The 27,138-nt window shown below is 42.6% G+C and overlaps 1 protein-coding gene and 1 long non-coding RNA gene across 2 annotated transcripts in view; one reads left to right on the top strand and one right to left on the bottom strand.

Moving 5' to 3' along the window:
• LOC140907099 (uncharacterized) overlaps window positions 1–16,019 on the top strand; it is a 174,998-nt gene extending 158,979 nt beyond the window's left edge. The window contains exons 3-4 of the long non-coding RNA XR_012157374.1: window positions 13,417–13,571; window positions 15,566–16,019. This is a non-coding gene — a long non-coding RNA (uncharacterized lncRNA). The remainder of the gene's footprint in view (window positions 1–13,416; window positions 13,572–15,565) is intronic.
• The window catches only part of MYO10 (myosin X), a 281,597-nt gene that overhangs the window by 117,922 nt on the left and 136,537 nt on the right, over window positions 1–27,138 (bottom strand). The window contains exon 4 of the mRNA XM_073332289.1: window positions 6,594–6,781. Coding sequence (XP_073188390.1) covers window positions 6,594–6,781 — 188 coding nt within the window. The remainder of the gene's footprint in view (window positions 1–6,593; window positions 6,782–27,138) is intronic.

Genomic DNA, 27,138 nt, shown 5'->3' with positions numbered 1-27,138 from the left:
ATAATAAAATAAACAGTCTGACATTGGGTTGTGATTTCAGGTTTGCTGTCTCCATTTCTTTAGTTGTTTTAGGATCTGTATTTTTTTAAGCTTTTAATTTAAAAAATGGAAGAACTACAAACATACAAGGAGAGGACTACACATGGATAAGGCCAGCTAAAAATCAAGGTAAGGTGTTACCCTACATTTACACTAGGAAAAAGGTCAAGTTTAGGTCTGACTTAGCTAATGTGTTATCTATGCCCAACCTAAACTCGACCACTTTTCCTAGTTAAGGCAACTGCCCCGCGAGCTGAAAAAGGGAGGATTCCTCTGCCACCCCTGCAGAGATACCCAGAGCCCAGTCCAGCTACTCAGGCTGGGTGCCAGGCCTGGAGTTCGTCTCCCCAAATACAACAGTGACACGTTATTTTGCAATCTTTCTGTTGTGTTATAATAGCTAATTGTTTCGAATGAAATGATCCTGTGATGTAGGGTGTAGACTGATACAAAGTATAAAGCAATACGAATGTGTCTCAGTGTAGTCATCTCTGTATCAAAGGCTTTAAGTATATAAACTGCAACAGTAATATTCAGCCTGGTAGACCTCAAGGGCCACTTCACACAGTGCCAGTTTCAATGAAGTAATGGAGTCACATGATAATCACAGCATGCTATGCACACACTGGACAGCAGTGTTTGCAACATGGTATTAGATCAGTATGTTAGGATGCTGCATCATTGTGACTCAGTATTATCGTGTAATAATGCAGCACTGTCCAACAGAAATTGCATAATTACGGTCTTTCTGCAACTCCATTTAAAACAATTCCTCACCATTCCCCTGGCTTTTACATGGTAAAGATGGCTTTATATTAATAAACACTGCGTTTTATTTTGCAATCTGAGTCAGTCCTGGATTACACTCCCATTTTCCTACCTTACCTCTCCAATTAGAGAAAAATTCATAGCATTTAAAAATAATCCCACATATTTGTTTTTGAATTATGTTCTGAACTAATGTATTCATAGGAGTCTCTTCAAAAAAATTGTAAAACTGATTAACTCCACTAGGGGGTGCTTCATCCCTAGACAATTCCAAATGGTGCTAAATGCCTTTAGTTTATAAGGCAGTTCTCACCTCCTATAATTTTAGATACAGCATAACATTGAACAAGAGCAATACATTGGGATTTGAAAGCTGACAACTCACAACTTAATTTTAGCTTCATTTGTGTACAATACTTGTTTTACATCATAGTTTTCAAGATGGAATTTGCTAAGATTTCCTTCGGTGCCTTCTTTTGCAGGCAGCATAACACTCTGAATTCAGAAACGTGGCAGCTAAGTTCTGCTTCTCATTACCATTTTCAAACGTCAGAGCTAACCTGTCTAATAAAACTGACAAAACTAATCACTCCATCGTCTTTCAATTCTAAGCAAATAAACCAGGCATGGCCAAGGTTTTTAAAAGTGACTAGTCATTTTGAACGCATCAATTTTTGCATAAGCCAAATGAGACGCCTGATTTTCCGAGGGCGTCAAAGGATAATTGGCCACTTTGAGGGGACATGGGTCCAGCCACACCTGTGCCATAATTAATTAGCTGCTTCCCAGCCTGAAGAGATGGGACTAAGGAGGGTCACATGATAGCTTAACAAACACCTGGGCTTTATAAAAGGGCATAGAGACCAGTCTGTGTGCTGGAACCACAGGGACTGGGCAGGCTTCTATGGGAGGGTCTGCAGGAGGTGGGTTACTCCGGAAGAACCAGCTTGTGGGCCCAATGTTCTATAGTGGAACAGGCAAGGATGCAAGGAAGAGAGCTCAGCAGGATGTGAGAACTGTACACCCAGGAGCTGAAGGCTCTATCCCAGAGCCATAAAGACTCTCACAGGTAGCCCAGAAAGGGGCTGGGAATAGACCCTCAAGGATAGGCTGAAGAAAAGCCCCTGAAGAGCAGAAAAACATTTTTGTTTGCTGGGATTTTTAGTTTGAATTTCTTGTTCTGTGACTTTGCTGGAAGGTTAAGTCACAACTCCAGCACAGACCGATGTCTGGGAAGCCAAGGAGCCTAACCTCAGGGAAAGAAACTGGGACAGGGAGTGTTTAACCACACCATACTCAGCCAGCAGGGAGCTCTATGGGGCAGTCATGTCCCCACAAACAGTTGGGTTTTAGCACCCTTCAAAGGTCTCAAGTCTGCCACCCAAAACTGAGACGGCCAAAAACACTCATCACGTATAAAGTCTTGACCCATGTTATTAATCTGCTCAGACTGACTCACAGCCCAGAAAAAAAAAAAAAAACACTTTGTAAGCACAGAAATTGGCATTGATTTTCTTTGATTCTATTTAATTATAGCTATGAGCACAATTTCCTTTTAAATTTTGTAAAAGTGAAACCTACCCTTATAAAGTTGTATTGCAGTATTTATCCAAAATGTAGCATTTTACAAATGCTAACCAATTGCTTGGGACCAGGCCTGCAGAAAATTGTTGTAAGGATAGAAGTTGTGAATGTGAAATTTTCCCAAATAATGTTTTCCCTGCACTGTGGCTCAACAGACCCGACACTCTCCGGGAACTTGGCAGGCCTGTGTTCTATTCCGGCTCTGCCACCAGCCTGCCAGGTGATCTTGAAGTTACTTCACTTCTCTGTGCTTTAGTTTCCCCATCGATAAAATGGAAGTACTACCACCTACTGCTTTTGTAAATTGCTTTAAGATCTAAGGATAGAAAATGATGTATATAAAAACTAGATATTGCTATTATTATTGGTGAAACCCCTAAGAACCTCTCCATGCCAACTGGCAAAGGGCTCACTGTTTTGTATCAGGCCTGAGTCACTCACTGCACCTAGCACACTGCTTCACAGTATTCACCCAAAAAAGGTTGTGCAAAGTGTCTAATGGAAGCTTATGTCCTCGTACTAATCTTCCTGATCATTGTGTGATGTAGGAATGAGTGACAGTTAAGACTTTTTATGTATGTATTGAACATAGATTTAGAATCTGTGTCCCTGGCAAGCTGACAAGCAGGTTTTGCCAGACAATGGGATGTGGAATCACCTATCTCACTAGGTCTCCAAAGTAAATTAAGCATTGTAAAACCAAAACAAAGCAAGCCCTCTTTGCATGTAAAGTCAACAGGAAAACAGGCTGATTGGGGGATGTAAACTCAACAGGGGAGCACATACCAGAGTCTGGACCCCAGGGGGCCATAAGAAGGCAACATGACCCCTCTTTTATCCTGCACTTGAGGGGATAACCAGGCAATGCTGTTACATCCATGAAAACAGGATCTAAGCCAACCTGGACTGAAGCGCTGCAGAAAAGGCTTAGGTGAGATAAGACCACTTTCAACAAAGATTGTAGCCTCTTAAATTATTTTTTTAGTCTCAAAAAGGTGTGTTATACTTTTATTTCTAACCTGTTGTTCTTGTTATCCTTGTCACAATCTCTTAAATCTTAACCTTCCATTTCTTTTCACTGTAAGTAGATTACAGCACTGTGTTGTTAGATTGGAGCTGATACTCAGTTGAATCAAACAAGCCGGTGTGTTTATACTATTTCTTGGAAGCAGCAAACCTGGTAACTACCATGAGTGTCTGTAACAGGGGGACGCTCTTTAAGGGCGCTTGGGGTCCGCCTGTTGTTAACTTACAAAGCAGAGTAGGACAGGTAGAGTCCTGAGGACAGTGCGTGAGTGGTTGAAAGGCTGGTGCTGTTCAGGTGCTGACACTCAGTTACCACACAAAAGACTCCCACATGCTGGAGGCGGGGGGTTGGGGGAGACAAGGTTACACTCGGTCCTGGGCACCCCCAGGAAGTGTCACAGTTGGGCAGGATTCTGATCGCCCCCTCAGCTATTTTACAGGAAGTCTTCCCCTGTGTCTTAGACAGAGGGGCCCAGTAGCACACCTCTTCCAAACAATCTGCATAGTTATCAGGCAAGATGTTAACCAAACCATTAGCTGGACCCAAGGCAGAGCATGCACTAGACCAAATGAGAGAGTGGTGAACAAGAAGAACGATAAGAATCAACACAAATAAATCAGAGACAAGATTTGAGACACATTTGTTTAAAAGTCAGATGAACAAGTAAAGTAACCAGGTTTGTCAAACACCGGCAATACTAGTGGGGATACTACTTTCAAAATGCTAAAACCGTTGACTTACAACGTTTCCACTGTATCTGGCATCAAACCAGTTACTGCCAATATGATGGTCATCCTTCATCGACTCTTTTATAAAGCCAAGTAATTATTGTGACTAATGTAAAAGGATTTCCCACTGTCTCAGTCTGTAAGCCAGACGTGTTTGATGGAATGTAGGATTTTGTCCCACGCCTATGTCTTTCTGGCAAAAGCCCTTCCCTGCCCCTCACTATGCTAATGCTTTTCACCAGTGCTGTGGTTCCTAGTGAGGACGAAACCCAGCATTCCTCTCAGGGGCATATGAAGAGCTGGAAGAAAGGTGCCTCTTGTCCCAACACAAAAGAGCATGGAACGGGATTAATAAATAGTGGATGTCATACCAGTAGCCACTAGGCGGGTTCCATAGGTGGCTTCACATCCCAAGTTTCAGAGCAAACAGGCTGTATTCAAGCAGTTTTCTGATAGTATGCCATGAAATCATCTGACTCCTGCCTGGTTTCACAAACAGTGACAGAAAGCTTTTTGTATATTATGGCTTTAAGAGGTGCCATCTGGACTCAACATTACAGAGTCACTACATACAGTCCAAAGAGAAATGGGATTCTCTCTGGCCATGTTTGAAACATGCTGTCAGCCAAACTGGTGCTGTTACTAGGCAGCGTTTGTGTGGGAGGGGGGTGCTGGAATTGCTATTTAAGAGTTTTTAGTGACATTTAAGGTGCAACATAATTCCATCTGGTATACAAAAAAACCTCTGCTGATGGGAGGGCAATGATGCCACAGAGTGGCTCTCACTTGGCCATACACCCTCTAAACCCAACGATGCCCCTTACAATAGTAGAGCCCCACACTTGTAGAAGGGCTGTTTATGGAGTCGGAGGAAGGAAAGATGCTGTCTGAGCCTCAAACCTCCTCTCTAACAAAAACTGGAACCTTTTCGTTTCCAGAGACCATGATCAGGCCCTATGGTATCTTACTTGTCTGAACCATCCCCCCAATGTATTGGTCAGGCAGCCTCTCTTTTGGATTAGGAAAGATATGCATCCATTTCCAGGGTCCATCCTGGAAGGGGGACCTGTCTTTTTCAGCTGATTGTTGCTTCAATTCTAGCTATCCCCACAGCTTAGCCGAGAAATCATTTTTGTTTCCAAGGGTTATTTTCCTCTAAGAAAGTGAGCAAGATATGATAGAGAGAGGAAGAAAACCAATGACCTGCGAGCTTTAATACTTCTGCTTCAGAGGGGGTTACATCAGCAGTTTACATTAATCTCAAGGAAAGCTGTGTTTTCTCATGGGTAGAGCAGAGGAAAATCAAAACTCCAGGGTTCTATTCCCCACTCTGCTACTGTGTAACTTCAGTGGTCATCCCGAACAAGATTTTTGACTTTACTAGGTCTTCGTTTTTTCCCCTACAAGATGAATAAGCTACTTACTTACATTACAAGGTTGTGAGGCTTAATTACTGAGGGCGCGGTCATGAGCCCAGCTGGGCAGAGGATGTAAGGGGGTGTGAGGAGCCTCTTGCTCCTGCATGCAGGCTATCCACATCACTAAACCCTGTGAGAAGTGGGGAAGCAGCTATCACCAGGCTGCTGCTCCCCATCCTGCATAGGTGTGTAAAGAATAGGCAAGCAGGGGCATGGAGTAGGCGGAGCCTTGGCTTCACCCTAGGGTGACCAGATGTCCTGATTTTATAGGGACAGTCCCGATATTTGAGGCCTATTACCCCCACCCTGTCCCGATTTTTCACACTTGCTGTCTGGTCAACCTACTTCACCCTCCAGCCAGTCAGCAGGGGAAGTAATCTGCCTCACGGAAAGAGCTGGCTCACTGAACTTCTCCCATGCAACAAGGGGGAAGCAGGGGCTGAACTGCGACTGAGTGCTACTGAAGTGCCAGCTGCATTTCTGAACACCAGCAGACGGCAGACCACAAGGGAAGCTATTATATCTCCATCAAACTAAAGCATAATCAGGTTAAACAATAGGAGAAACAAGAACAATTAATTACATTGAATTAAATGGCCAAAGAGTTGGGAGGACTTCATTATTATTATTTATAGGTTCCCTAACATTCTTTTTTTGATGGATGCAATTTTCAAGACTAGTGATGTCAAATTATCAGGCTCCACAGTGAGGCAGAAGACAATGGAAAAAGTGAAGCATTTAGAGCGAAATAAGGAAGTGAACAGCCAAAAGTGTGTGGCACTCACGCATCTTTTCATTAAATGACTGCAGGGCATATATAAGCAAAAAATGCCTTGTCTTTCAAGGGCTGATTAGGATCACGTAGTAATTCTACATCTGCACAGACCTAACGATTAATGAGGTTAAGGGGAAAGGGTCAGAGCATGCTCTTCCTCTGTGCCTTTCCCTCAGCATTCCAAGCACTCATTTTCAATTTACCTTTAAAGCTCAGCAGCAGGACTAGGAATAATTAATGCAGTAGCCACTTACCTGATGAGAACACACTGGTTGTCATGACGTTTCCATAGGCAGCGGTAGCACTCGTTAGCAACAGCAAAGATATGAGGTGGAATTTCCCCCATGTGGTGCTTGCTGTATTGCTCTACTGCAGTGCGGTCATAGAGTCCTGGAATGGTCTTGTAGGGGTTCACAGAGGCAACAATGGAGCCGATATATGTCTGTAAAGGCACACAAAACAGGATCCCTTATGTGAACGCCGTATGTTAAGGATCTACAGGGAGTTCTTTGGAGACAGAAAGAGTAACTTACTCTACGTTTACAAATGCCTAGCACATGGCAGGGACGCTATCTGATACAGGTGTACAGTACGTTCTCTGTGTCTTACTCTGATACTAGCATGTCACGCTTCAGACAAAGGCAGCAGCCTGTTAAATGTTTCCACCTGCCTTGCACATTTGGGCATCATTATAAGTGCATGCAAATGTCAACAAAGACTAACAAAAGCTTGTTTCACACACACTTTTCGAGAGCTAAAATTTCTCTGTTAACATTTTATGCTATGCATGGGTCTGTAAAACAGTTGGAGGACTCAACTGAAATGTCCACAGCACCAAAATCCCACAACCATATTGGAAGAGAAGCATCTCTTGCTGTGCCAGTCACCCATGTGTTAGCACAGGCCCAAAGACAAGCATTTAAGTATTTCTTTTTTTAGGGCTTTGTTACAAGGGAAGGTATTCTGAAACAGCTATTCCTGATTAACTGATTGTGTGGACACCCTTATTCCAGAACAACCGTGCTTTATGCTGAATAAATTTAATCCGTTTTGGATTAAGCTAATTTGGAATGACAGGTTTCAGAGTAGCAGCCGAGTTAGTCTGTATTTGCAAAAAGAAAAGGAGTACTTGTGGCACCTTAGAGACTAACCAATTTATTTGAGCATAAGCTTTCGTGAGCTACAGCTCACTTCATCGGATGCATTCAGTGGAAAATACAGTGGGGAGATTTATATACATAGAGAACATGAAACAATGGGTGTTACCATACACACTGTAACGAGAGTGATCACTTAAGGTGAGTTATTACCAGCAGGAGAGCGGGGCAGGAGGGGGGACCTTTTGTAGTGATAATCAAGGTGGGCCATTTCCAGCAGTTGACAAGAACGTCTGAGGAATGGTGGGAGGTGGGAGAGGTGAAATAGACATGGGGAAATAGTTTTACTTTGTGTTATGATCCATCCACTCCCAGTCTCTATTCAAGCCTAAGTTAATTGAATCCAGTTTGCAAATTAATTCCAATTCAGCAGTCTCTCGCTGGAGTCTGTTTCTGAAGTTTTTTTGTTGAAGAATTGCAACTTTTAGGTCTGTAATTGAGTGACCAAAGAGATTGAAGTGTTCTCCGACTGGCTTATGAATGTTATAATTCTTGACGTCTGATTTGTGTCCATTTATTCTTTTACGTAGAGACTGTCCAGTTTGACCAATGTAAATGGCAGAGGGGCATTGCTGGCACATGACAGCATATATCACATTGGTAGATGTGCAGGTGAACAAGCCTCTGATAGTGTGGCTGATGAGATTAGGCCCTATGATGGTGTCCCCTGAATAGATATGTGGACACAGTTGGCAACAGGCTTTGTTGCAAGGATAGGTTCCTGGGTTAGTGGTTCTGTTGTGTGGTTGCTGGTGAGTATTTGCTTCAGGTTGGGGGGCTGTCTGTAAGCAAGGACTGGCCTGTCTCCCAAGATCTGTGACAGTGATGGGTCATCCTTGATGCGTTGGAGAGGTTTTAGTTGAGGGCTGAAGGTGATGGCTAGTGGCATTCTATTATTTTCTTTATTGGGCCTGTCCTGTAGTAGGTGACTTCTGGGTACTCTTCTGGCTCTGTCAACCTGTTTCTTCACTTCAGCAGGTGGGTATTGTAGTTGTAAGAATGCTTGATAGAGATCTTGTAGGTGTTTGTCTCTGTCTGAGGGGTTGGAGCAAATGCGGTTGTATCGCAGAGCTTGGCTGTAGACGATGGATCGTGTTGTGGGGTGGTCTGGATGAAAGCTGGAGGCATGTAGGTAGGAATAGCGGTCAGTAGGTTTCCGGTATAGGGTGGTGTTTATGTGACCATCGCTTATTAGCACCCTAGTGTTCAGGAAGTGGATCTCTTGTGTGGACTGGTCCAGGCTGAGGTTGATGGTGGGATGGTAATTGTTGAAATCATGGTGGAATTCTTCAAGGGTTTCTTTTCCATAGGTCCAGATGATGAAGATGTCATTCATGTAGCGCAAGTAGAGTGGGGGCATTAGGGGACGAGAGCTGAGGAAGCGTTGTTCTAAGTCAGCCATAAAAATGTTGGCATACTGTGGGGCCATGCGGGTACCCATAGCAGTGCTGCTACTACATGCCACAAGGGGCCACAGCAGTGGTTCCCTCAACCCACCCAGCAATATTGTTAACCTATCCAACTATACTCTCAGCCCTGCAGAAGAATCTGTCCTATCTTGGGGCCTCTCCTTCTGCCCCTCCACCCCCACAAACATGATACAGTTCTGTGGTGACCTAGAATCCTATTTTCAACGTCTCTGACTCAAGGAATATTTCCAACACACCTCTGAACAGCATACTAATCCACAGAGACCTCCCTACCAACACTACAAAAAGAAGGATTCTGGGTGGACTCCTCCTGAAGGTCAAGACAGCAGACTGGACTTCCACATAGAGTGCTTCTGCCGACGTGCACGGACTGACATTGTGGAAAAGCAGCATCACTTGCCCCATAACCTCAGCCGTGCAGAACACAATGCCATTCACAGCCTCAGAAACAACTCTGACATCATAATCAAAAAGGCTGACAAAGGAGGTGCTGTTGTCATCATGAATAGGTCGGAATATGAACAAGAGGCTGCTCGGCAGCTCTCCAACACCACTTTCTACAAGCCATTACCCTCTGATCCCACTGAGAGTTACCGAAAGAAAATACAGCATTTGCTCAAGAAACTCCCTGAAAAAGCACAAGAACAAATCCACACAGACACACCTCTGGAACCCCGACCTGGGGTATTCTATCTACTACCCAAGATCCATAAACCTGGAAATCCTGGACGCCCCATCATCTCAGGCATTGGCACCCTGACAGCAGGATTGTTTGGCTATGTAGACTCCCTCCTCAGGCCCTACGTTACCAGCACTCCCAGCTACCTTCGAGACACCACCGACTTCCTGAGGAAACTTCAATCCATCGGCGATCTTCCTGATAACACCATCCTGGCCACTATGGATGTAGAAGCCCTCTACACCAGCATTCCACACAAAGATGGACTACAAGCCGTCAGGAACAGTATCACTGATAATGTCACGGCAAACCTGGTGGCTGAACTTTGTGACTTTGTCCTCATCCATAACTATTTCACATTTGGGGACAATGAATACCTTCAAATCAACGGCACTGCTATGGGTACCCGCATGGCCCCACAGTATGCCAACATTTTTATGGCTGACTTAGAACAACGCTTCCTCAACTCTCGTCCCCTAATGCCCCTACTCTACTTGCGCTACATTGATGACATCTTCATCATCTGGACCCATGAAAAAGAAGCCCTTGAAGAATTCCACCATGATGTCAACAATTACCATCCCACCATCAACCTCAGCCTGGACCAGTCCACACAAGAGATCCACTTCCTGGACACTAGGGTGCTAATAAGCAATGGTCACATAAACACCACCCTATACCGGAAACCTACATAAAGTCAACAGGAGTCTACCTGTGTGGAGCTCATTGCAGAGTCAGGGCCTTATTTCTATTAATTAAGTGCTTGATTTGGGAAAGATTTTAAAAGTGCTGCTCTGTTGCTACCTTCCCCACTAGGCTCACACTAAATGCCCCAGGAGTGTAGCCTCAAGCTCTTTGGTCCCTTCAATTCCCCTTTCTAACAAATTGTGAAAACATGATTCAATTTAATAAAATGTACTAACCTAAGCTTCCCTTTCCCAAGGTCTGCCCTATACATCCTTACGTTTTCTTGTTCTTTCCTTCATTTCTTTCCATCTCACCCTAGTACTCACGTTCCTTACTTCAAGCTCCTCTTAGTATGTGCTCTCCTTCCCCATTGTTCTCAGGGGCTCATATTTCCCACTCCCTTAATCCTTTTGTCTTCATTTTTATACAGTGGGCCTAATACAAGTGGATGCTTTGAACTGCTGTTTTCTAATGTCACTAGAATGTCCGTGGTGTTATGACAGCTTTATTATACATCGTTAGAGGAACAATATTCCGCATTATAACCTGTGGATATTTTACAGATCTGTGTACTTATAATCTGTTGGTTTTACAAAAATTCCCATGCTGTGCAACAGTCATTAGAGCACACGTGACATCTAGAGGAAAGGCACAATCTAAATGTAAGATAATAACGTTAGTCATATTACAGAATTGCATTAACATCACTGTAAATCTACTGGCGGCATCCCCTCTAGGATTTTGGAATAACCAAAGAGGAAACTTCCCCTGGAAAATCCCCCCTAGGTTTTATACAGATTCCAGCAAAGGTTGGGATAGGCAAGATTTTCAGCTGCTAGTCCGCATCGCGTGACTACAGTACAGACAATCAATAAAGCTCACAGCTATGTACATAGTTCCATACCACATTATTGAGTCTCAGTGTTTGATTTAAGGAGACCCCATGTAACCACATCAATACTAATCTGACATTTATGGAATATAAACATGCACCCTAAACCTCTCCCACGATCAAAAATGTAACAACAAAATACAAGAACATTCCATCCTGGTCTCGTGACAAACCAGAAGCCAAGACCATTTGCTTCACAGGAGCACTGCTAGAATCTCTGCAATGGACAATTCTGCAAGAGTTTGGCCAAATGGGAAGCTTCATCCTAACCCCAGTTAGTTAGCAGCTGATTTATGCCCTTAAGCAGGAGAAGTTATATCCCTTATTGTGAGTATTTGAGGTCTGGGTTTGCAGGCTCTGGGGCAGCTGCCATGTCCATGCTGTCACCAGACAGTTCTGGGGAAACAGGGAACTTCAGTCTGTGAGCACCATGGGCTCAAGTGGCACTGGATGACCCACCCACGGAGGCCCAGACTGGCCCAGGCATGCTATTTAAGGCCTAGGGAAAGCAACTGCAGTGAAGACTATCTGTGCAACTAGGAGGGCCCCTGGTTTGTTGCTGCAAACAGACCCTGCTACACTGCTCTTGATACCTTACCTTGTTCCTGGCCCCAGCCCTGCTCCTGATACCTAGCCTCAAGTCTGGTCCCAGCTCCTGACACCTTGCCCTGCCTCTGTTCCCCTAATCCTACTTCAGCTGACTCACTTGGCTCCTATCCACTGCAGCTCATCTCTCAACTCTGACCTGATCCTACGCTGTGACACTAGTACAGACTGCTGCTTCTGGCCTTGACCAGATAGACTGAACAAAGGCCACATTATCAAGCCCCCTCCAACCCAGGCCTTGACCTGCACCCAGTAGCTGAGATCCAGATACTTATAATTTTTATCCCATCTAATATAACCGTGGATGTTTTCATTACTCACATAATCAAGTCATTATGGATCATAAAAACTATGAGCTTGTGTCCTAATTTAGGACTCAAATTTCTGGCCCACATGGAAGCATGGACACTACACTAACTGAATCACAGTAAGCAAAATTAGAAATGACTTAACCCTTTCCTTGGTGGCAGGTTTGCTAATGCTGTTTGTGCGTTTGTGAATAGGATTGTGGGGGGTAGGGGTGCTTGTGCAAAAAAGTAGGAGCAGAATTTTTTATTATATGGGTTTGACATCAATAATGCTATGGCTATGCCAATCCTCACTTTATATCGTAAACTGAAGCAGTCAATAGTCAAAAGTACATATTACCTGCTTCATTGTGCTAATACCATGCAGCAATGGTTCAGACAAAGGCAATTCCAGAAGACAAGCAGTTCTCACAAAATGCCTGTCATTTCCCCTTTGCTGAAATCAGAATGAGTTCCATTTTCTGCTGATTTCCTGAAACTCCTAATCGGACTTTGAAAATTAAGAGTTAGCTTCCTTTGATGTATACATTCCAAGGGAATAACAAACGGGACAGCTTTTACATTTGCCAGTGGTCTAATGAGCACATAGGATTTCACGTTTCTGAAAAGGTTAAAGGATGTTTCAAACAAACACAGTTAAAGAAGCTTCCACCCTCCTAGCCTCCACCATAAGCCCAAGTTTCATAAATCAGTGGAAACATCTTGGATGGGAAAGCTTATATTCACTTGTCCGTCATTCCCATTACACAACGACTGCCCAAATAAAAGACTTAGGCCAACAGCTTCCATGTAACACCCGACTACAGATCCCCACAGAATTGCTGAGAGTTATTATGGAGACCCTGCAGTGCCACTGAGAGTGAGAAGTAACAAACCCAAGAACAATAATTCATCCTTTTTTAGATGGCTGCTACTAATCTATTTAATAATGTGGTTTACAGTACAAAACAGTCAGAAACTAATACATGGCACAATGCAGCCCAAATCCTAACAGCCGGCTTTGGTACTACTGCAACATAAATGTTAAACAAACAACAACAATAATAATAATAAATAAATCAATAAAGGAGTCTGTCCCTTTAAAAGGAGAAGATAATTGGGTTTGCTTCTTTATAACTCGGAAAGAGGGAATGAGTATTTTTTTATATTTGTAAAAAGGGTCTTTTTACATTAGAAATACAGCTCCTTTCTAGCCCAGAAGGCTTTATGAAGACTGAACAAGAGTCAAGAAAGTGAAAGTTGAGCACTTGAGAGAAGAAGGGATTTTTAGTTGATGTTTAAAACACTTTTATTGTTTGTTTCTTTTTGTTTTTGACAGGTTTCAGAGTAGCAGCCATGTTAGTCTGTATTCACAAAAAGAAAAGGAGGACTTGTGGCACCTTAGAGACTAACCAATTTATTTGAGCATGAGCTTTCATGAGCTACAGCTCACTTCATCGGCTGCATACCGTGGAAAATACAGTGAGGAGAAGGGTAAGTCCAACTTTTAAATTGCGTCTGTAGCCTGAACTACTTGCACACCTGCATTGCCCCCCCCTCCCAAACTCCCAGTGTACCACCCTTCCAGCCCCACATCTATTTCTGGGACTCCCGTCCCCACCTCCTCATGACAGTGGCTCCTGCGTGCCCTTCATTCCCCTTCTGTTCCCCCCCGAGTGTGCTGAAACAACTTGTATTGCGGTGGTGCTGAGAGCCATTGAACCAAACTGTAAACCCTGTATATGATGGAAAGCATTTCAAGGCAGGGGGTGTGGCAGCACCCCCAGCACCTATGGTTCCCCCATTCTTACCCCAGGCTGGGAGTCCATGTATACCCATTACTCCCCATTTTCCCCCACCATACTGCTATAGCTACACTGGCAAAGCCTCCTAGTGTAGACACAGCTTATACTGGCAAATGATGCCTTTACCAGGAGGTCATCCTTTGCCAGTGTAACCGTGTCTACACTAGGGCTTTTGCCAGCATATCCGTGCTAATCAAGGCAGTGATTTTTTTTCAACACTGCTAACTGACACAGCAATGCCGGCAAAACTTTTAAGCATAGAGCAGGCCTTAGGCCAGTGGTTTTCAAACTTTTTTTCTGGTGATCCAATTGAAGAAAATTGTTGAAGTCCGCAACCCAAAGAAGCCGGGGATCAGGGCTCTGGGCTGGGGCCAGGGGTTTGGGGTGCAGGAAGGGGGTTTGTGGGGGGCTCAGGGCTGGGGTGCAGGCTTACCTAGGGTGGCTCCTGGTCAACAGCGCAGCAGTGGTGCTAAGGGCAGGCTTCCTGCCTGTCCTGGCACCACGGACCACACTGAGCCCTGGAAGCGTCCAGCAGCAGGTGCAGCTCTCGCCAGCAGGCACCTCCCCACCCAGCTCCCATTGGCCGGGAACCAATGGAGCTGGTGCTCAGGGCGGGGGCAGCACGCAGAGCCCAGTGCGCCCTCCCGCCTAGGAGCTGGACCTGCTGCTGGACGCTTCCAGGTTGCAGGAGGGGTGTCAGAACAGCTAGGGACTAGCCTGCCTTAGCTAGGCAGCACCGCTAACAATAGCCCGGTCAGCAGTGCTGACCAGAGCCGCCGCGACCCAGTACCTTACATTCCGTGACCCAGTACTGGGTCGCGACCCGCAGTTTGAAAACCACTGCCTTAGACCTTGCTTTTCTTGGCCAAATACCCCTCTTCAGGTCACGATATGCAGATCATACATATGAACATATTCATCTTCACTGTGAAACACAGAGCATCTTACATACGTTTCTAAAGACATTTTTCCAAACTATTTCTTAAGTAATTCCACTGACCTCATTGGGATGAATTTGGCTCTCTGTGTCCTAAAGAATGTACAGAAAGTGCTGTAAGCTATTTTTTTTTTTTTAAAGGCATTACAAGATGTCTTGTTGAGTCTTTAAACAATGTTATCTGCTGGATTCCCCTGCATAGCTGGGGCACTCAGTACCTAACCATGTACTGCCCTCACCATTTATACAGCTTTTACACATTGCCTTTAAACTAACGTATACATTAAAAGATTGGCATCAGTCATGTTTAGTGATAGCACTAAAGGACTTACAGTCTGAAATACCACAAATAGCTGCCAGGCTTCTTTGTGTCCATTTTCAGTCTGAAACTTCAGGGATTCAAAAAACAAATCCAGCAAACAGAAGAGCTTGCTGAATGCCGTGATGTCTCCTCAACGGTTTCCTGGGGTATGTCTTCACTCCCAACGTTGAAGTGATGCCGCAGCAGTGGGAGAGAGCTTTCCCAGCGCTGTAAAAACACCACCCTCACGAGGGGAATAGCTCCCAGCGCTGGTGCACTGTCTACACGGGCACTTTACAGCGCTGAAACTTGCATCGCTCGGGGTGGGGGGGGTTCACACCCCTGAGCGAGAAATTTGCAGCGCTGTAAAGTGGCAGTGTAGACAAGACCTTAGTTTTTCCCAGGTAAAAGGGGTTAACATTGTTTTTCTTGCTTTCTTTTCTAGGCAAAGCCAAGAAGGTCAACAATGAAACACGTTAGCACAAAAGGCAAAACAAGATGGGACTTCAATTTGGCATCTTCTTTCTTCTTTTTTTTTTTTGGCCCATCACAAACAGAACAATATTTAACGCTCTCGTGCACGCTACTGGCTAGATTTACAGATGCTGTGGTAAGTATGTCCTGTATTTCAGCTTGTCTCATGCCAATTTGGACAGGACTGAATCCAGTTTGCTGCCTAAATTATAAGTTTAAATGTCTGAGGCCAAGCTTCTTTCTTAGAAGCCCTAGTTTAGCACATCAATTTGATTATAAGTTAAGAAGTTTTCAACCAGTCGAGCCATTTTTGTTATGGAAATGTCATACCCTGTAATCACGCTTATGCATGGGCTTTTGTAGGCTGCACCATGTGCATTTGGCTCAACGTGTTTCAAACAATCCATACAAACACAAATCTGGGTTGCTTCACGGTATCGGAGTGTTTATTGTTAAATACAGCAAAAAATATTGTTCTGTTTTTCTTTTCATTGGGTCAATGTCAGCAATGGTGGCAAAACACATGTGTGCGTGTGTGCACGTACACAAACACAGAGTAATACTACAACTAGGGGAAAGCTAGTGTCCACTGGAGTCCACACTTTTTTAGGAGCCAGAACAAGATTAAAGAATTCACCACCAGATGAAATAAGATTGATCAGCTCTCCCCATTTAGAACTAAATGCAAAATACCCTCCTCCTTAACTTAGCTTTCCCATAATCCTCCTCTCAAATTAATCAGCATTCTTGCATATTACAGGCTGTACTCTTTGCTCAGTTCTGGCCACTCAGTGGCGTAAACTGGAGCAGCCTGTTGGCTGCTCTAGCTACCAATCATCTCCCTGCTGGCCCTCCTGCTCCCTGTGCCAAGCAGAGCTCAGATGTGGGGAAGAACTGAGCTCTGCATATTTATTTTAAAAAGCCCCAAAACATCCCAAAGATAACTTTAGGCTTGTTCCCAATGGCAGGGCTGGAAGAAGAGAGATTTTATCATATCAGATTTCACAGTGATGGGTGACTATAGAGAAATTCAGATTATTGCAGGCCCAGAGTCTGAGCAGCAGCACACCCAGGTGATTTCTGCTTGGCAGAAGAGTCCAAAACTCCCAAAGAATGAGGCACTCACAGGTGAGAGAGAACAAAGAAGAGGAGGAAGCAGCAATCAAGTCATGCTAATTCAAAAGAAAAACAGTTAAAGCACTGAAATGTTGGGGTGAATGTTTTGCTACCGCCCCGGCAAAGAACTCAAATTCCGAGACCTTGCAGAGAATCATAGTGGTATTATTTACATAGGGACTTTTTCTCCTGCTTGAAAAAGTCGACTGCATTAGGCTCAAGTGAGATTACCTTCAGTAACAGCATGTCTTACTGTTCCCACCATATATTTTTCCTCAGTCATATATATGTTTATGACCAAAGCAAGAAAATCCTCATCCTCCATTAGTCCCTTGTACTGCTTATCAGTACAAGGACCTGCTCTGTCTGGAGTGGTAGATAATACTGTGATAGAGAAAATATATTGTTTAGTGACCTTCTGAAACGAAGATTCGATCATTCAGGAAGAGCGACTGATTTTGCTCATTTTTATATGCGGTAATCCAGACCATAACTCCTCATCCATCTTGTGAGAGTCTGTAACAGTCCGATAGCAGAGGGTGTGGAGGCGGTATTATTTTCAGGCTTGAAAACAAGGAAGATCAAGAGCAAACACACACACACAAGCAACATATACTTTAGCATATACACAAGCAACATATACCTTTTCCTCTTTCTTCTTCTTCCACTCCTAAATGATACATTTATTGTTCGACACTGTGCTAAGTGCTTAGTCCTATGCAATTTTCTAACAAGGTCAAAAGCAAGCCCATCTGGCATCAAATCTCTGCTCAAGCACACCGCCTAACCTGCCCCAGTGCAGAGATACAGCTACATTCAGAAAAAGTAACCCAGTAGCCAAATCTTGTGTAGACTAAAGGGGCTTCTTGGCCACCTAGAAAAGTCCCATGCAAATAAAAAACATTCTTCTGCATGAAATATAGATGAGCAGAGCTCTAGAACTGGAGAACACCACAGGCACCATAAAGTTTGAAGATCCATGCTCTCATTTTGTCTAAGGTTATTTTCTAGGCCAGCACATAGATTTTCATATTCTGCATGTTTCTTCAAACTTTTAAAACTTTCTCTGCAAAAAAGGATTTTTTTGTTTTTACTATGCAATTAGTAGATAGACCGTGAAAAGGAAAGAAACGAAAAATCCCAGACCAGAATAAGTATACTCCAAATCACTTCCATCACGGGAAAAAACCTGCCATGTAAAAAGGCAATCAGTTGACTAAACTAAAGCAGCTCCAAGAATAATGTGGGGGCACTGAACTGTCTTATCCGTCAAATGGCTGCATATCTTAAGTCTGCACAAACATACAAACAACATTAATAGTCAAATTCTGCTCATAGATGGAAATGTTGGGCTCCCAAGGACTTTAAAAGAAACACGAACGAGCAACAGAGGGAAAAGTTTCACACTAACTGAGGGATAACACACACACAAAGATATATCCTTCCACAAGGCAGACCATGGACCCTCACAAAAGATTCAGAGTCTCAGCTAGATTCACTTAAGTTGAAAATTTGGATGCTTATGTGAAAGCTGCTTGAGACTCCTCTGTTCTCCTGAGCTATTACAACAATAACCTGGCCTATAGTACAACTAATTCATTCTGGACAATGGCATAGCTGAACTGGACCCGAACACTGCTTAGCTGCAATTGTAGAAAAGGACAAACCATTTCAGGAACCTACAGCACCCAATGAGAATTTTTGGAGTGTAGCTAAACAAGTGAAGGAAAAAATCTTTTATCATATCTGAATGGTAGCTCTCCATTCTTCTATTCTGCTTTTGGGGGGCACATGTATAGAGTTGCCACTGATGTCAAATGAAGATGTCAAGAAAGCAGAATATTGGAATGAAAATCTTACTCCCGGGGGAATTCTGCACATCTGCAGATACACAGAATTCATCTGTCTCGCATAATTTTGTATTTTTCCGCATAAAAAACATTTTGCCTAATAAGTGCTGCAGTTCTGCCTTTTGTCCACCAGAAGCCGCTGTGGTGCCAAAACAGCCAGCAGCACCCATGCCAGCTGGTCCAGCGCCACAGCCTACTCTGGTGGGCCAAACACGGAACTGCAACGCTTCTTAGACAAAATGGTTTTTTACGCGGGAAAATACAAAATTCTGTGCCCAGTGCTGCAAAATTCCCCCAGGAGTAGAGTTCATCACAGCACACTGTCCGCGGAGCCAGGTTAGGACAGAGTCGGGCACACAGGGCTGCTGGGGGGTGAGCTTCAGAATGGCTAGTGGTGGGGGGAGGATGGAGCCCTCCAGACTGGACTGGAGCATGGGCTCAGGAGCTAGTGGGGTGACTGCACTGAGACTGGGGACAGAGGAGGGGGGCTGCAGAGACCCTTGAGGAGGAGGGGTGTGGAGACAGGAACAGACGTGCCTGACTGAATGGGAGAGGCTTGGGGTCAGCCAGGGGCTGCCTGGGGGAGGCTTCCCAACACTGAACAATCCCCCCCACAAAGAAAAACCTCCCACCCAAACCCAATCCCCTCCAGATTCACTCCTAGACTCCTTCCCTCTCCCTCAGCTCTTCCATTACTCGACTCCCCAAAGCCTTTGCACTACTTCTGACAAGTGCAGGACATACAGCTCTGTACTGTAATTTAAATGAATGACACAACATTCTATATTAATACGCCTAGTAAGGAATCTATTTGTCAAAAAAAAATTCCAGAATCTTTTTTCTTTTTTTGGTCTGTATTGCTACAGACATACTTGCTAACAGATATTTTGAAATAAGTTACCAAAATAATCGTTACTGGCATGATTATAGTGTGTTAATTTGACAAATACAATATGCAGAATTTTGCAGAATTTTTCCAATATTGTGTGCAGAATTTTTAATTTTTTTGCACAGAATGCCCCAGGAGTAAAATCTGCCATGAGAAATTGAGAAGAAAAAATGATTTACAATACAGGTAATCAGGGTTATCATTGATGATGTATAAATGTTTCATCATTTGCAGTCTAACATGCTAGAGCCCTTCAGCTTTGCGGTTTTCAATTCTAAATGATTCACAAGACGCAACATTCACTGGGGTAAATACCATGGGTACAGTTTTCAAAAACGCCTAAGAGACTTAAGAGCAAAGTCCCTTTTTTAAAAGGGACTGAGACATTTAGGAGCCTAAATCCTACTGGTGATCCTTAGACACTTCTGAAAATTTTACTGTTACTTTTTTTAAAAACTTATTTTTTTACATACTACTATAGTTTTGAAATAAATGGTTAATCCTATACGTGTATATTTGCAGAAGTACAGCAGTTTCTTCTGTAGTTGGAACAAGCGATCAGAATGAAACAGACACTAGATTGTAAACAACGGGAAACACAATGCCACTGAATCATATCATCCAAATCCAGGGTTGAAGAAATAGCCTCCAGACTTCCATTTGGCATCCAGACACTTGGTAATAATCCACAACAGCAAGAACTATTTACATCTTTGAATCACTTCACTATACAGGAAAATCAAAACCTTACTGAGGTGAAGGGGGAAAGACGTTTGATAGCGCTTGAAAAATTCCAGCTCTACATGCACATGCACAAAGATGAATAAATAGAACCAATGGACGAATAGGCAGCCCAACAATAGTGCAATTTGCTACCCTACCATTCATACAGATGCTACCTTTGGAATGTTAGAGGCCTGTGAGTGTAACTAAGGAGATTCCTTGAGTTTCAGATTCACATCTCATTCTGAACATTTTCCTAACGCCTCAGAAGTGTCTTGCAACTGCAGACATTCTAGCGGGGAGAAGATTGAGATGGAAATATCAGTGCATAAAGATGGTGGCACAAGAATGGAAAGCTAACACTATTCATACCAACCCATTATCCTGACTTTGTATTCAGATAGTCGGGGCGGGGGACAGACAAGCCTTCTTGTCATACAGCACTTTCAGATGAAGGGGATGAAGGACAACCTATGTTTGTTCCCCACCTCTTCCCCCTCCCCAAGGAAAGCCACAGTCATGCCTAGCACTTGGAATACTGTATTTATGTATAAGGAAGGACAGATAGCCATTTGGTTAAGGAACAGAACTGGGACCCAAGAGCTCTTGGTTCATTTCCCAGTTCTGTCACAGACTTCCTGTGACACTTTGGGCTTGATCCAAAACCTATTGGCATCTACAGAAAGACTCCTATTGGCCTCAGTGGGTTTTAGATCAGGCTCTTGTGTGCCTCAATTCCCTATTTACAAAATCAGAACAATCTTTGCCTCCTCACAGAGGTGTTGTGAGGATAAACACATTATGCTTTATTAAATGCTTGGCTATTATGATGATGGGGACCATAGAGGTAGACAGACAGACAAGTGGATGCAGCATGGACACAACTAGTGATGAGCATTATCAGAAAAACATTTTAAAAGGAAATATGATATAGCCTGTCTTCTATTTTCTAAGTGGTACAGTGTAACTCAGTTATCAGAGTCTATCTGAACAGTTCCCCCTTTTGATTATATCCTGCTCATCACTACACCTAAATCCAAAAACAATTGCAAACTGTTTCCCAACTGAGGGACATACAAAGAAGCAAAATCTCCATCTCCAGCAGTAAGTGTGGAGTGAATTCAGCTACACATTTTTATACCAAGCTAGGTAAGGCTCTAATTGGCACTCCTATAGTTTGTAAGTTTCTTTACCTGCAGCCAAGAGGCATTCAAAGGGGTGCAAAATTCTTACCTAACTTTGAAAATAAATAAAAATAAACAAGTGTATTTCTAGTCTGATCCGTAAAACTCAAGTTCACCCGAATAAAGGTGCATACATCAACATCAATAGCACTTGGCCTTTGGAAAATAAAGTACTGATCCATATATATCCATTGATCTCCATTCTAGTGAATGGCCACTAGAAATGGAGATCATTAAAAACAAATACTACTATAATTCCATTTATAAATCCACTGTGTTTATATAGATCTTTGTCTACAGTGATTTAAAGCACTTTTTCAATTCTGTTTTCTAGTAATGAATGGAAATGCAAAGAGTAATTAATGCTTTGTGACAGGAGTTCTCTTTGATGTACATTTTCAAAAGTTTACATGTATATATTAGCACAAAATGCCCAGTATAGGGTCAAATGGATCTGTGTGTGGATATTTCCTGCAATGTTTTAACTAGGGCTGTCAATTAATTGCGGTTAACTCATGCAATTCACTCAAAAAATTAATCATGATTAATCGCCGTTTTAATCACACTGTTAAACAATAGACTACCACTTGAAATTTATTAAATATTTTTGAATGTTCGTCTACATTTTCAAAAATATTTATTTCAATTAACACAATACAAAGTGTACACTGTTCACTTTCTATTATTTTTATTACAAATATTTGCACTGTAAAAATGATAAAGAAATAGTATTTTTCAATTCACTTCATACTCATTTTCATATATATTGTGTTCTGTGTTGTAATTGAAAACAAAGTTTATATTATTTTTTATTCTAAATATTTGCACTGTAAAATTATAAACAAAAAAATAGAATTTTTCAATTCACCTCATACAAGTACTGTAGTGCAATCTCTTTATCATGAAAGTGCAACTTACAAAGGTAGATTATTTTTGCTGCATAACTGCACTCAAAAACAAAACAATGCAAAACTTTAGAGCCTATAAGTCCACTCAGTCCTACTTCTTGTTCAGCCAATTGCTAAGACAAACAAGTTAATACATTTATGGGAGATAACGCTGCCCACTTCTTATTTTCAGTGTCACCGGAAAGTGAGAATAGGTGTTCACATGGGACTTTTGTAGCCAGCATTGCAAGGTATTTACGTGCCAGATATGCTAAACATTCATTTGTCCCTTCATGCTTCGGCCACCAATCCAGAGGACATGCTTCCATGCTGATGAGGCTAGTTAAAAAAAAATGTGTTAATTAAATTTGTGACTGAACTCTTGGGAGAGAACTGTATGTCTTCTGCTCTCTGTGTTACCTGCATTCTGCCATATATTTCATGTTATAGCAGTCTTGGATGATCACTAAGCACATTTCACTGAAGATTTGACAAGACACAAAGAAGGTACCAACGTGAGATTTCTAAAGACAGCTACAGCACTCGACCCAAGGTTTAAGAATCAGAAGTGCCTTCCAAAATCTGAGAGGGATCAGGTGTGGAGCATGCTTTCACAAGTCTTAAAAGAGCAACACTCCGATGCAGAACCCAAACCACCAAAGAGGAAAATCAACTTTCTGCTCGTGGCATCTGACTCAGAGGACGAAAATGAACATGCGTCAGGCCCGTACTGCTTTGGATCGTTATCAAGTAGAACCCATCATCAGCATGGACACATGTCCCCTGGAATGGTGGTTGAAGCATGAAGGGACATATGAATCTTTAGCGCATCTGGCATGTAAATATCTTGTGACACCGGCTACAACAGTGCCATGCAAACATCGGTTCTCACTTTCAGGTGATATTGTGAACAAGAAGCGGGCAGCATTAGGTCCTGCAAATTGTAACCAGACTTGTTTGTCTGAGTGACTGGCTGAACAAGAAGTAGGACTGAGTGTACTTGTAGTCTCTAAAGTTTTACATTGTTTTGTTTTGAATGCAGGGGGTTTTTTGTACATAACTCTAAATTTGTAAGTTCAATTTTCATGATAAAGAGATTGCACTACAGTACTTGTATTGGGTGAGCTGAAAAATACTATTTCTTTTGTTTTACAGTGCAAATATTTGTAACCAGAAATAAATATAAAGTGAGAACTGTATACTTTGTATTCTGTGTTGTAACTGAAATCAGTATATTTGAAAATGTAGAAAACATCAAAAAATATTTAAATAAATGGTATTCTATTATTAACAAAGTGTTTAATCATGCAATTAATTGCTATTAATATTTTTAGTTGCACGATTAATCGTGATTAATTTTTTTAATCACTTGACAGCCCTAGTTTTAACACATGCCCTATCTCTCTTTAGTACAGACCTGGAAAACTGGCAAATACAATTATCTCGCCCATTGATGCAACAGGAAGGACCCTAATACAAGTCATGCAATCCACTTTATCAATGTACAGGTTTCAGAGTAACAGCCGTGTTAGTCTGTATTCGCAAAAAGAAAAGGAGGACTTGTGGCACCTTAGAGACTAACTAATTTATTTGAGCATGAGCTTTCATGAGCTACAGCTCACTTCATCGGATGCATACTGTAGAAAGTGTAGAAGATCTTTTTATATACACACAAAGCATGAAAAAATACCTCCTCCCACCCCACTCTCCTGCTGGTAATAGCTTATCTAAAGTGACCACTCTCCTTACAATGTGTATGATAATCAAGGTGGGCCATTTCCAGCACAAATCCAGGGTTTAACAAGAACGTCTGGGGGGGGGGGGGTGGTTAGGAAAAAACAAGGGGAAATAGGTTACCTTGCATAATGACTTAGCCACTCCCAGTCTCTATTCAAGCCTATTCATGGTTTGTGTGTATATAAAAAGATCTTCTACACTTTCCACAGTATGCATCCGATGAAGTGAGCTGTAGCTCACGAAAGCTTATGCTCAAATAAATTGGTTAGTCTCTAAGGTGCCACAAGTACTCCTTTTCTTTTTGCGAATACAGACTAACACAGCTGTTACTCTGAAGCTTATCTAAAGTGATCACTCTCCTTACAATGTGTATGATAATCAAGGAAATGGCCCACCTTGATTATCATACACATTGGACCAAGACAAAGTCTGATTGGTTTTAGACTAAGAAATTAACTTCATTTTAGAGATTTGTGCTGAGGCGCTGATGACCTGGCCAATCTGTGCATACAGAACAGCCATGTCACTTCTATTGTAAATTACTGAGAACAGATGCAATTGACGCTGACATATAGGAATGCTTATGATCTCATTTCTACTGTTTTCAGAGAGTTACATCTGATTACACCAATTTCAGCATAATTAGGGGCAAAGGTTCATATAATTAGCCAGTGTAATCTGGCGTAGCTCCACCAAAGTCAGTATAGCTATGCTGATTTGAGCCAGCTGAAGACTGGCCCAAAGACTGCTTACATGCAGCTGCTCAGGACCGTGTTTGGGCAGTTTACACATACGGTAAAGGCTTCTAACTAATACATCCAAACTTTTGCATAAAATCACAATGGGTTTTGGCTTTGTAAACTGCCATTTTATTTTTTTGACCATGTCCTCCCATTCACCCTCACCTCTTTTTAACTTGTACATAGCCAGGGGATATCAGCCGAGTGCCTCTATAGTGCATTAGTTAAACCCATCCTAAGGAATTCTGGTGTTATTGGATAACAGTTGCAGAAGCATGTTTTATTATTTTCCCATGTAACATGCGTTGACATCAGTTTCCTGTTGGCCACGCAGGCATGGCACGGAGCAATTGCACAACTACTGCACAAAACCTAATGATATTTTTGTAAGTAAAATAAAACTTTGGTATAATCTAAGGCAATTGCCTCTGGAAATTTTAATTACCAAATACCAGGGTAATGGACACTATATAAGAACCTAGATAGACTGGACGGGTTTACTGACCTGGATGCTAAAGCATCCCTGCTCTCTGAGTGGAATTTAAAAAAAAAGCAAGACAATTCATCATACCATTGATTATTATGTACAAACATGAATCAGTTCCCTCAGGGAACTCTTGCGAATTAAAAGAGAGAAAAACATGCTGTAATTAGGTGTCTGAATTATTAGTAGCAGAACATACTCAGTTAAAAGAAATAATACGAAAAGAAAGCAGAGTTAAATCTGATTATAGAAATTTTATATACTTTTCTAAAGACATATAACTAGCTTTGATTCCAATGAAGTTGCTGAGATTTTTGCAATCAAACAAAGAATCAGGAAGGAACTAAGTACCAGTTTCAGAGCTTTTTAAAATTAAGAGTGATTTTGCTATCTCATCCCAGGTTATTATACATTTGCCTCTTCATCTAAAGGAGAATGAGTGGTGGCAAAAAGGAGGTACAAAAGCACAAATAATGGGAACAGAGCTCTCAGTTACCACTGCCACTGTCTGAGGTGGAAGAGACTGGTGGAATACTTTGCAGCTCAATTCTTGGTACAAGAACTATGTATACACACACACACAATCTAACATATGGTTACACTCATCTGCAGGCAGCTTCAGTCTTAATTTGGGCTAGAAAATAATCCGTTTTCTTCACCTACCCCCAACCCTTCCTCCAATCCCACTACAGACTGTCTGCCATATTTGAGACAACTATTTGACCTTTTTGACAGTCTTCAGCTCATTATTCACATGAGAACTTGCAGCAATGACCGACAAACTGCTGCTTGGCACTTGCTGGGGAAAAGAGGGGCAGGGCAGAGAACCCACTCTGAATTTCTCTGAGTCTACTGAGCTAGGGAAATGAAACAGGTTTCAGAGTAGCAGCCATGTTAGTCTGTATACGCAAAAAGAAAAGGAGTACTTGAGGCACCTTAAAGACTAACCAATTTATTTGAGCATCAGCTTTTGTGAGCTACAGCTCACTTCATCGGATGCATTCAGTGGAAAATACAGTGAGGAGATTTATATACACACAGAACATGAAAAAATGGGTGTCTATCATGCACACTGTAAGGAGAGTGATCACTTAAGATGAGCTATTACCAGCAGGAGAATGCGAGGGGGGTGGAGGGAGGGAGAAAACACTCTGTAGTGATAATCGAGGTGGGCCATTTCCAGCAGTTAACAAGAACGTCTGACCAACAGTGGGTGGACTTTACTAAAACTAGACAAGCCATTTAAAACACACACTTTGCTTCTCTACAAAGGAAAAAGGACACTAAACTTTCTAAACTACTGCATGCCACAGAGACCACAGCAATGGTTCCCTTAACCCACCAGAAACCTACTGACTGCTATTCCTATCTACATGCCTCCAGCTTTCACACAGACCACACCACACGATCCATTGTCTACAGCCAAGCTCTATGATACAACTGCATTTGCTCCAACCCCTCAGACAGAGACAAACGCCTACAAGATCTCTATCAAGCATTCTTACAACTACAATACCCACCTGCTGAAGTGAAGAAACAGACTGATAGAGCCAGAAGAGTACCCGGAAGTCACCTACTACAGGACAGGCCCAACAAAGAAAATAACAGAACGCCACTAGCCATCACCTTCGGCCCCCAACTAAAACCTCTCCAACACATTATCAAGGATCTACAACCTATCCTGAAGGACGACCCATCGCTCTCACAAATCTTGGGTGACAGGCCAGTCCTTGCTTACAGACAGCCCCCCAACCTGAAGCAAATACTCACCAGCAACCACACAACAGAACCACTAACCCAGGAACCTATCCTTGCAACAAAGCCCGTTGCCAACTGTGCCCACATATCTATTCAGGGGACACCATCACAGGGCCTAATAACATCAGCCACACTATCAGAGGCTCGTTCACCTGCACATCTACCAATGTGATATA

Source organism: Lepidochelys kempii, chromosome 2 (genome assembly GCF_965140265.1).
Source record: "Lepidochelys kempii isolate rLepKem1 chromosome 2, rLepKem1.hap2, whole genome shotgun sequence".
In the NCBI taxonomy this organism is placed as follows: domain Eukaryota; kingdom Metazoa; phylum Chordata; order Testudines; family Cheloniidae; genus Lepidochelys; species Lepidochelys kempii.
This window is presented reverse-complemented; position numbering and strand designations above follow the sequence as displayed.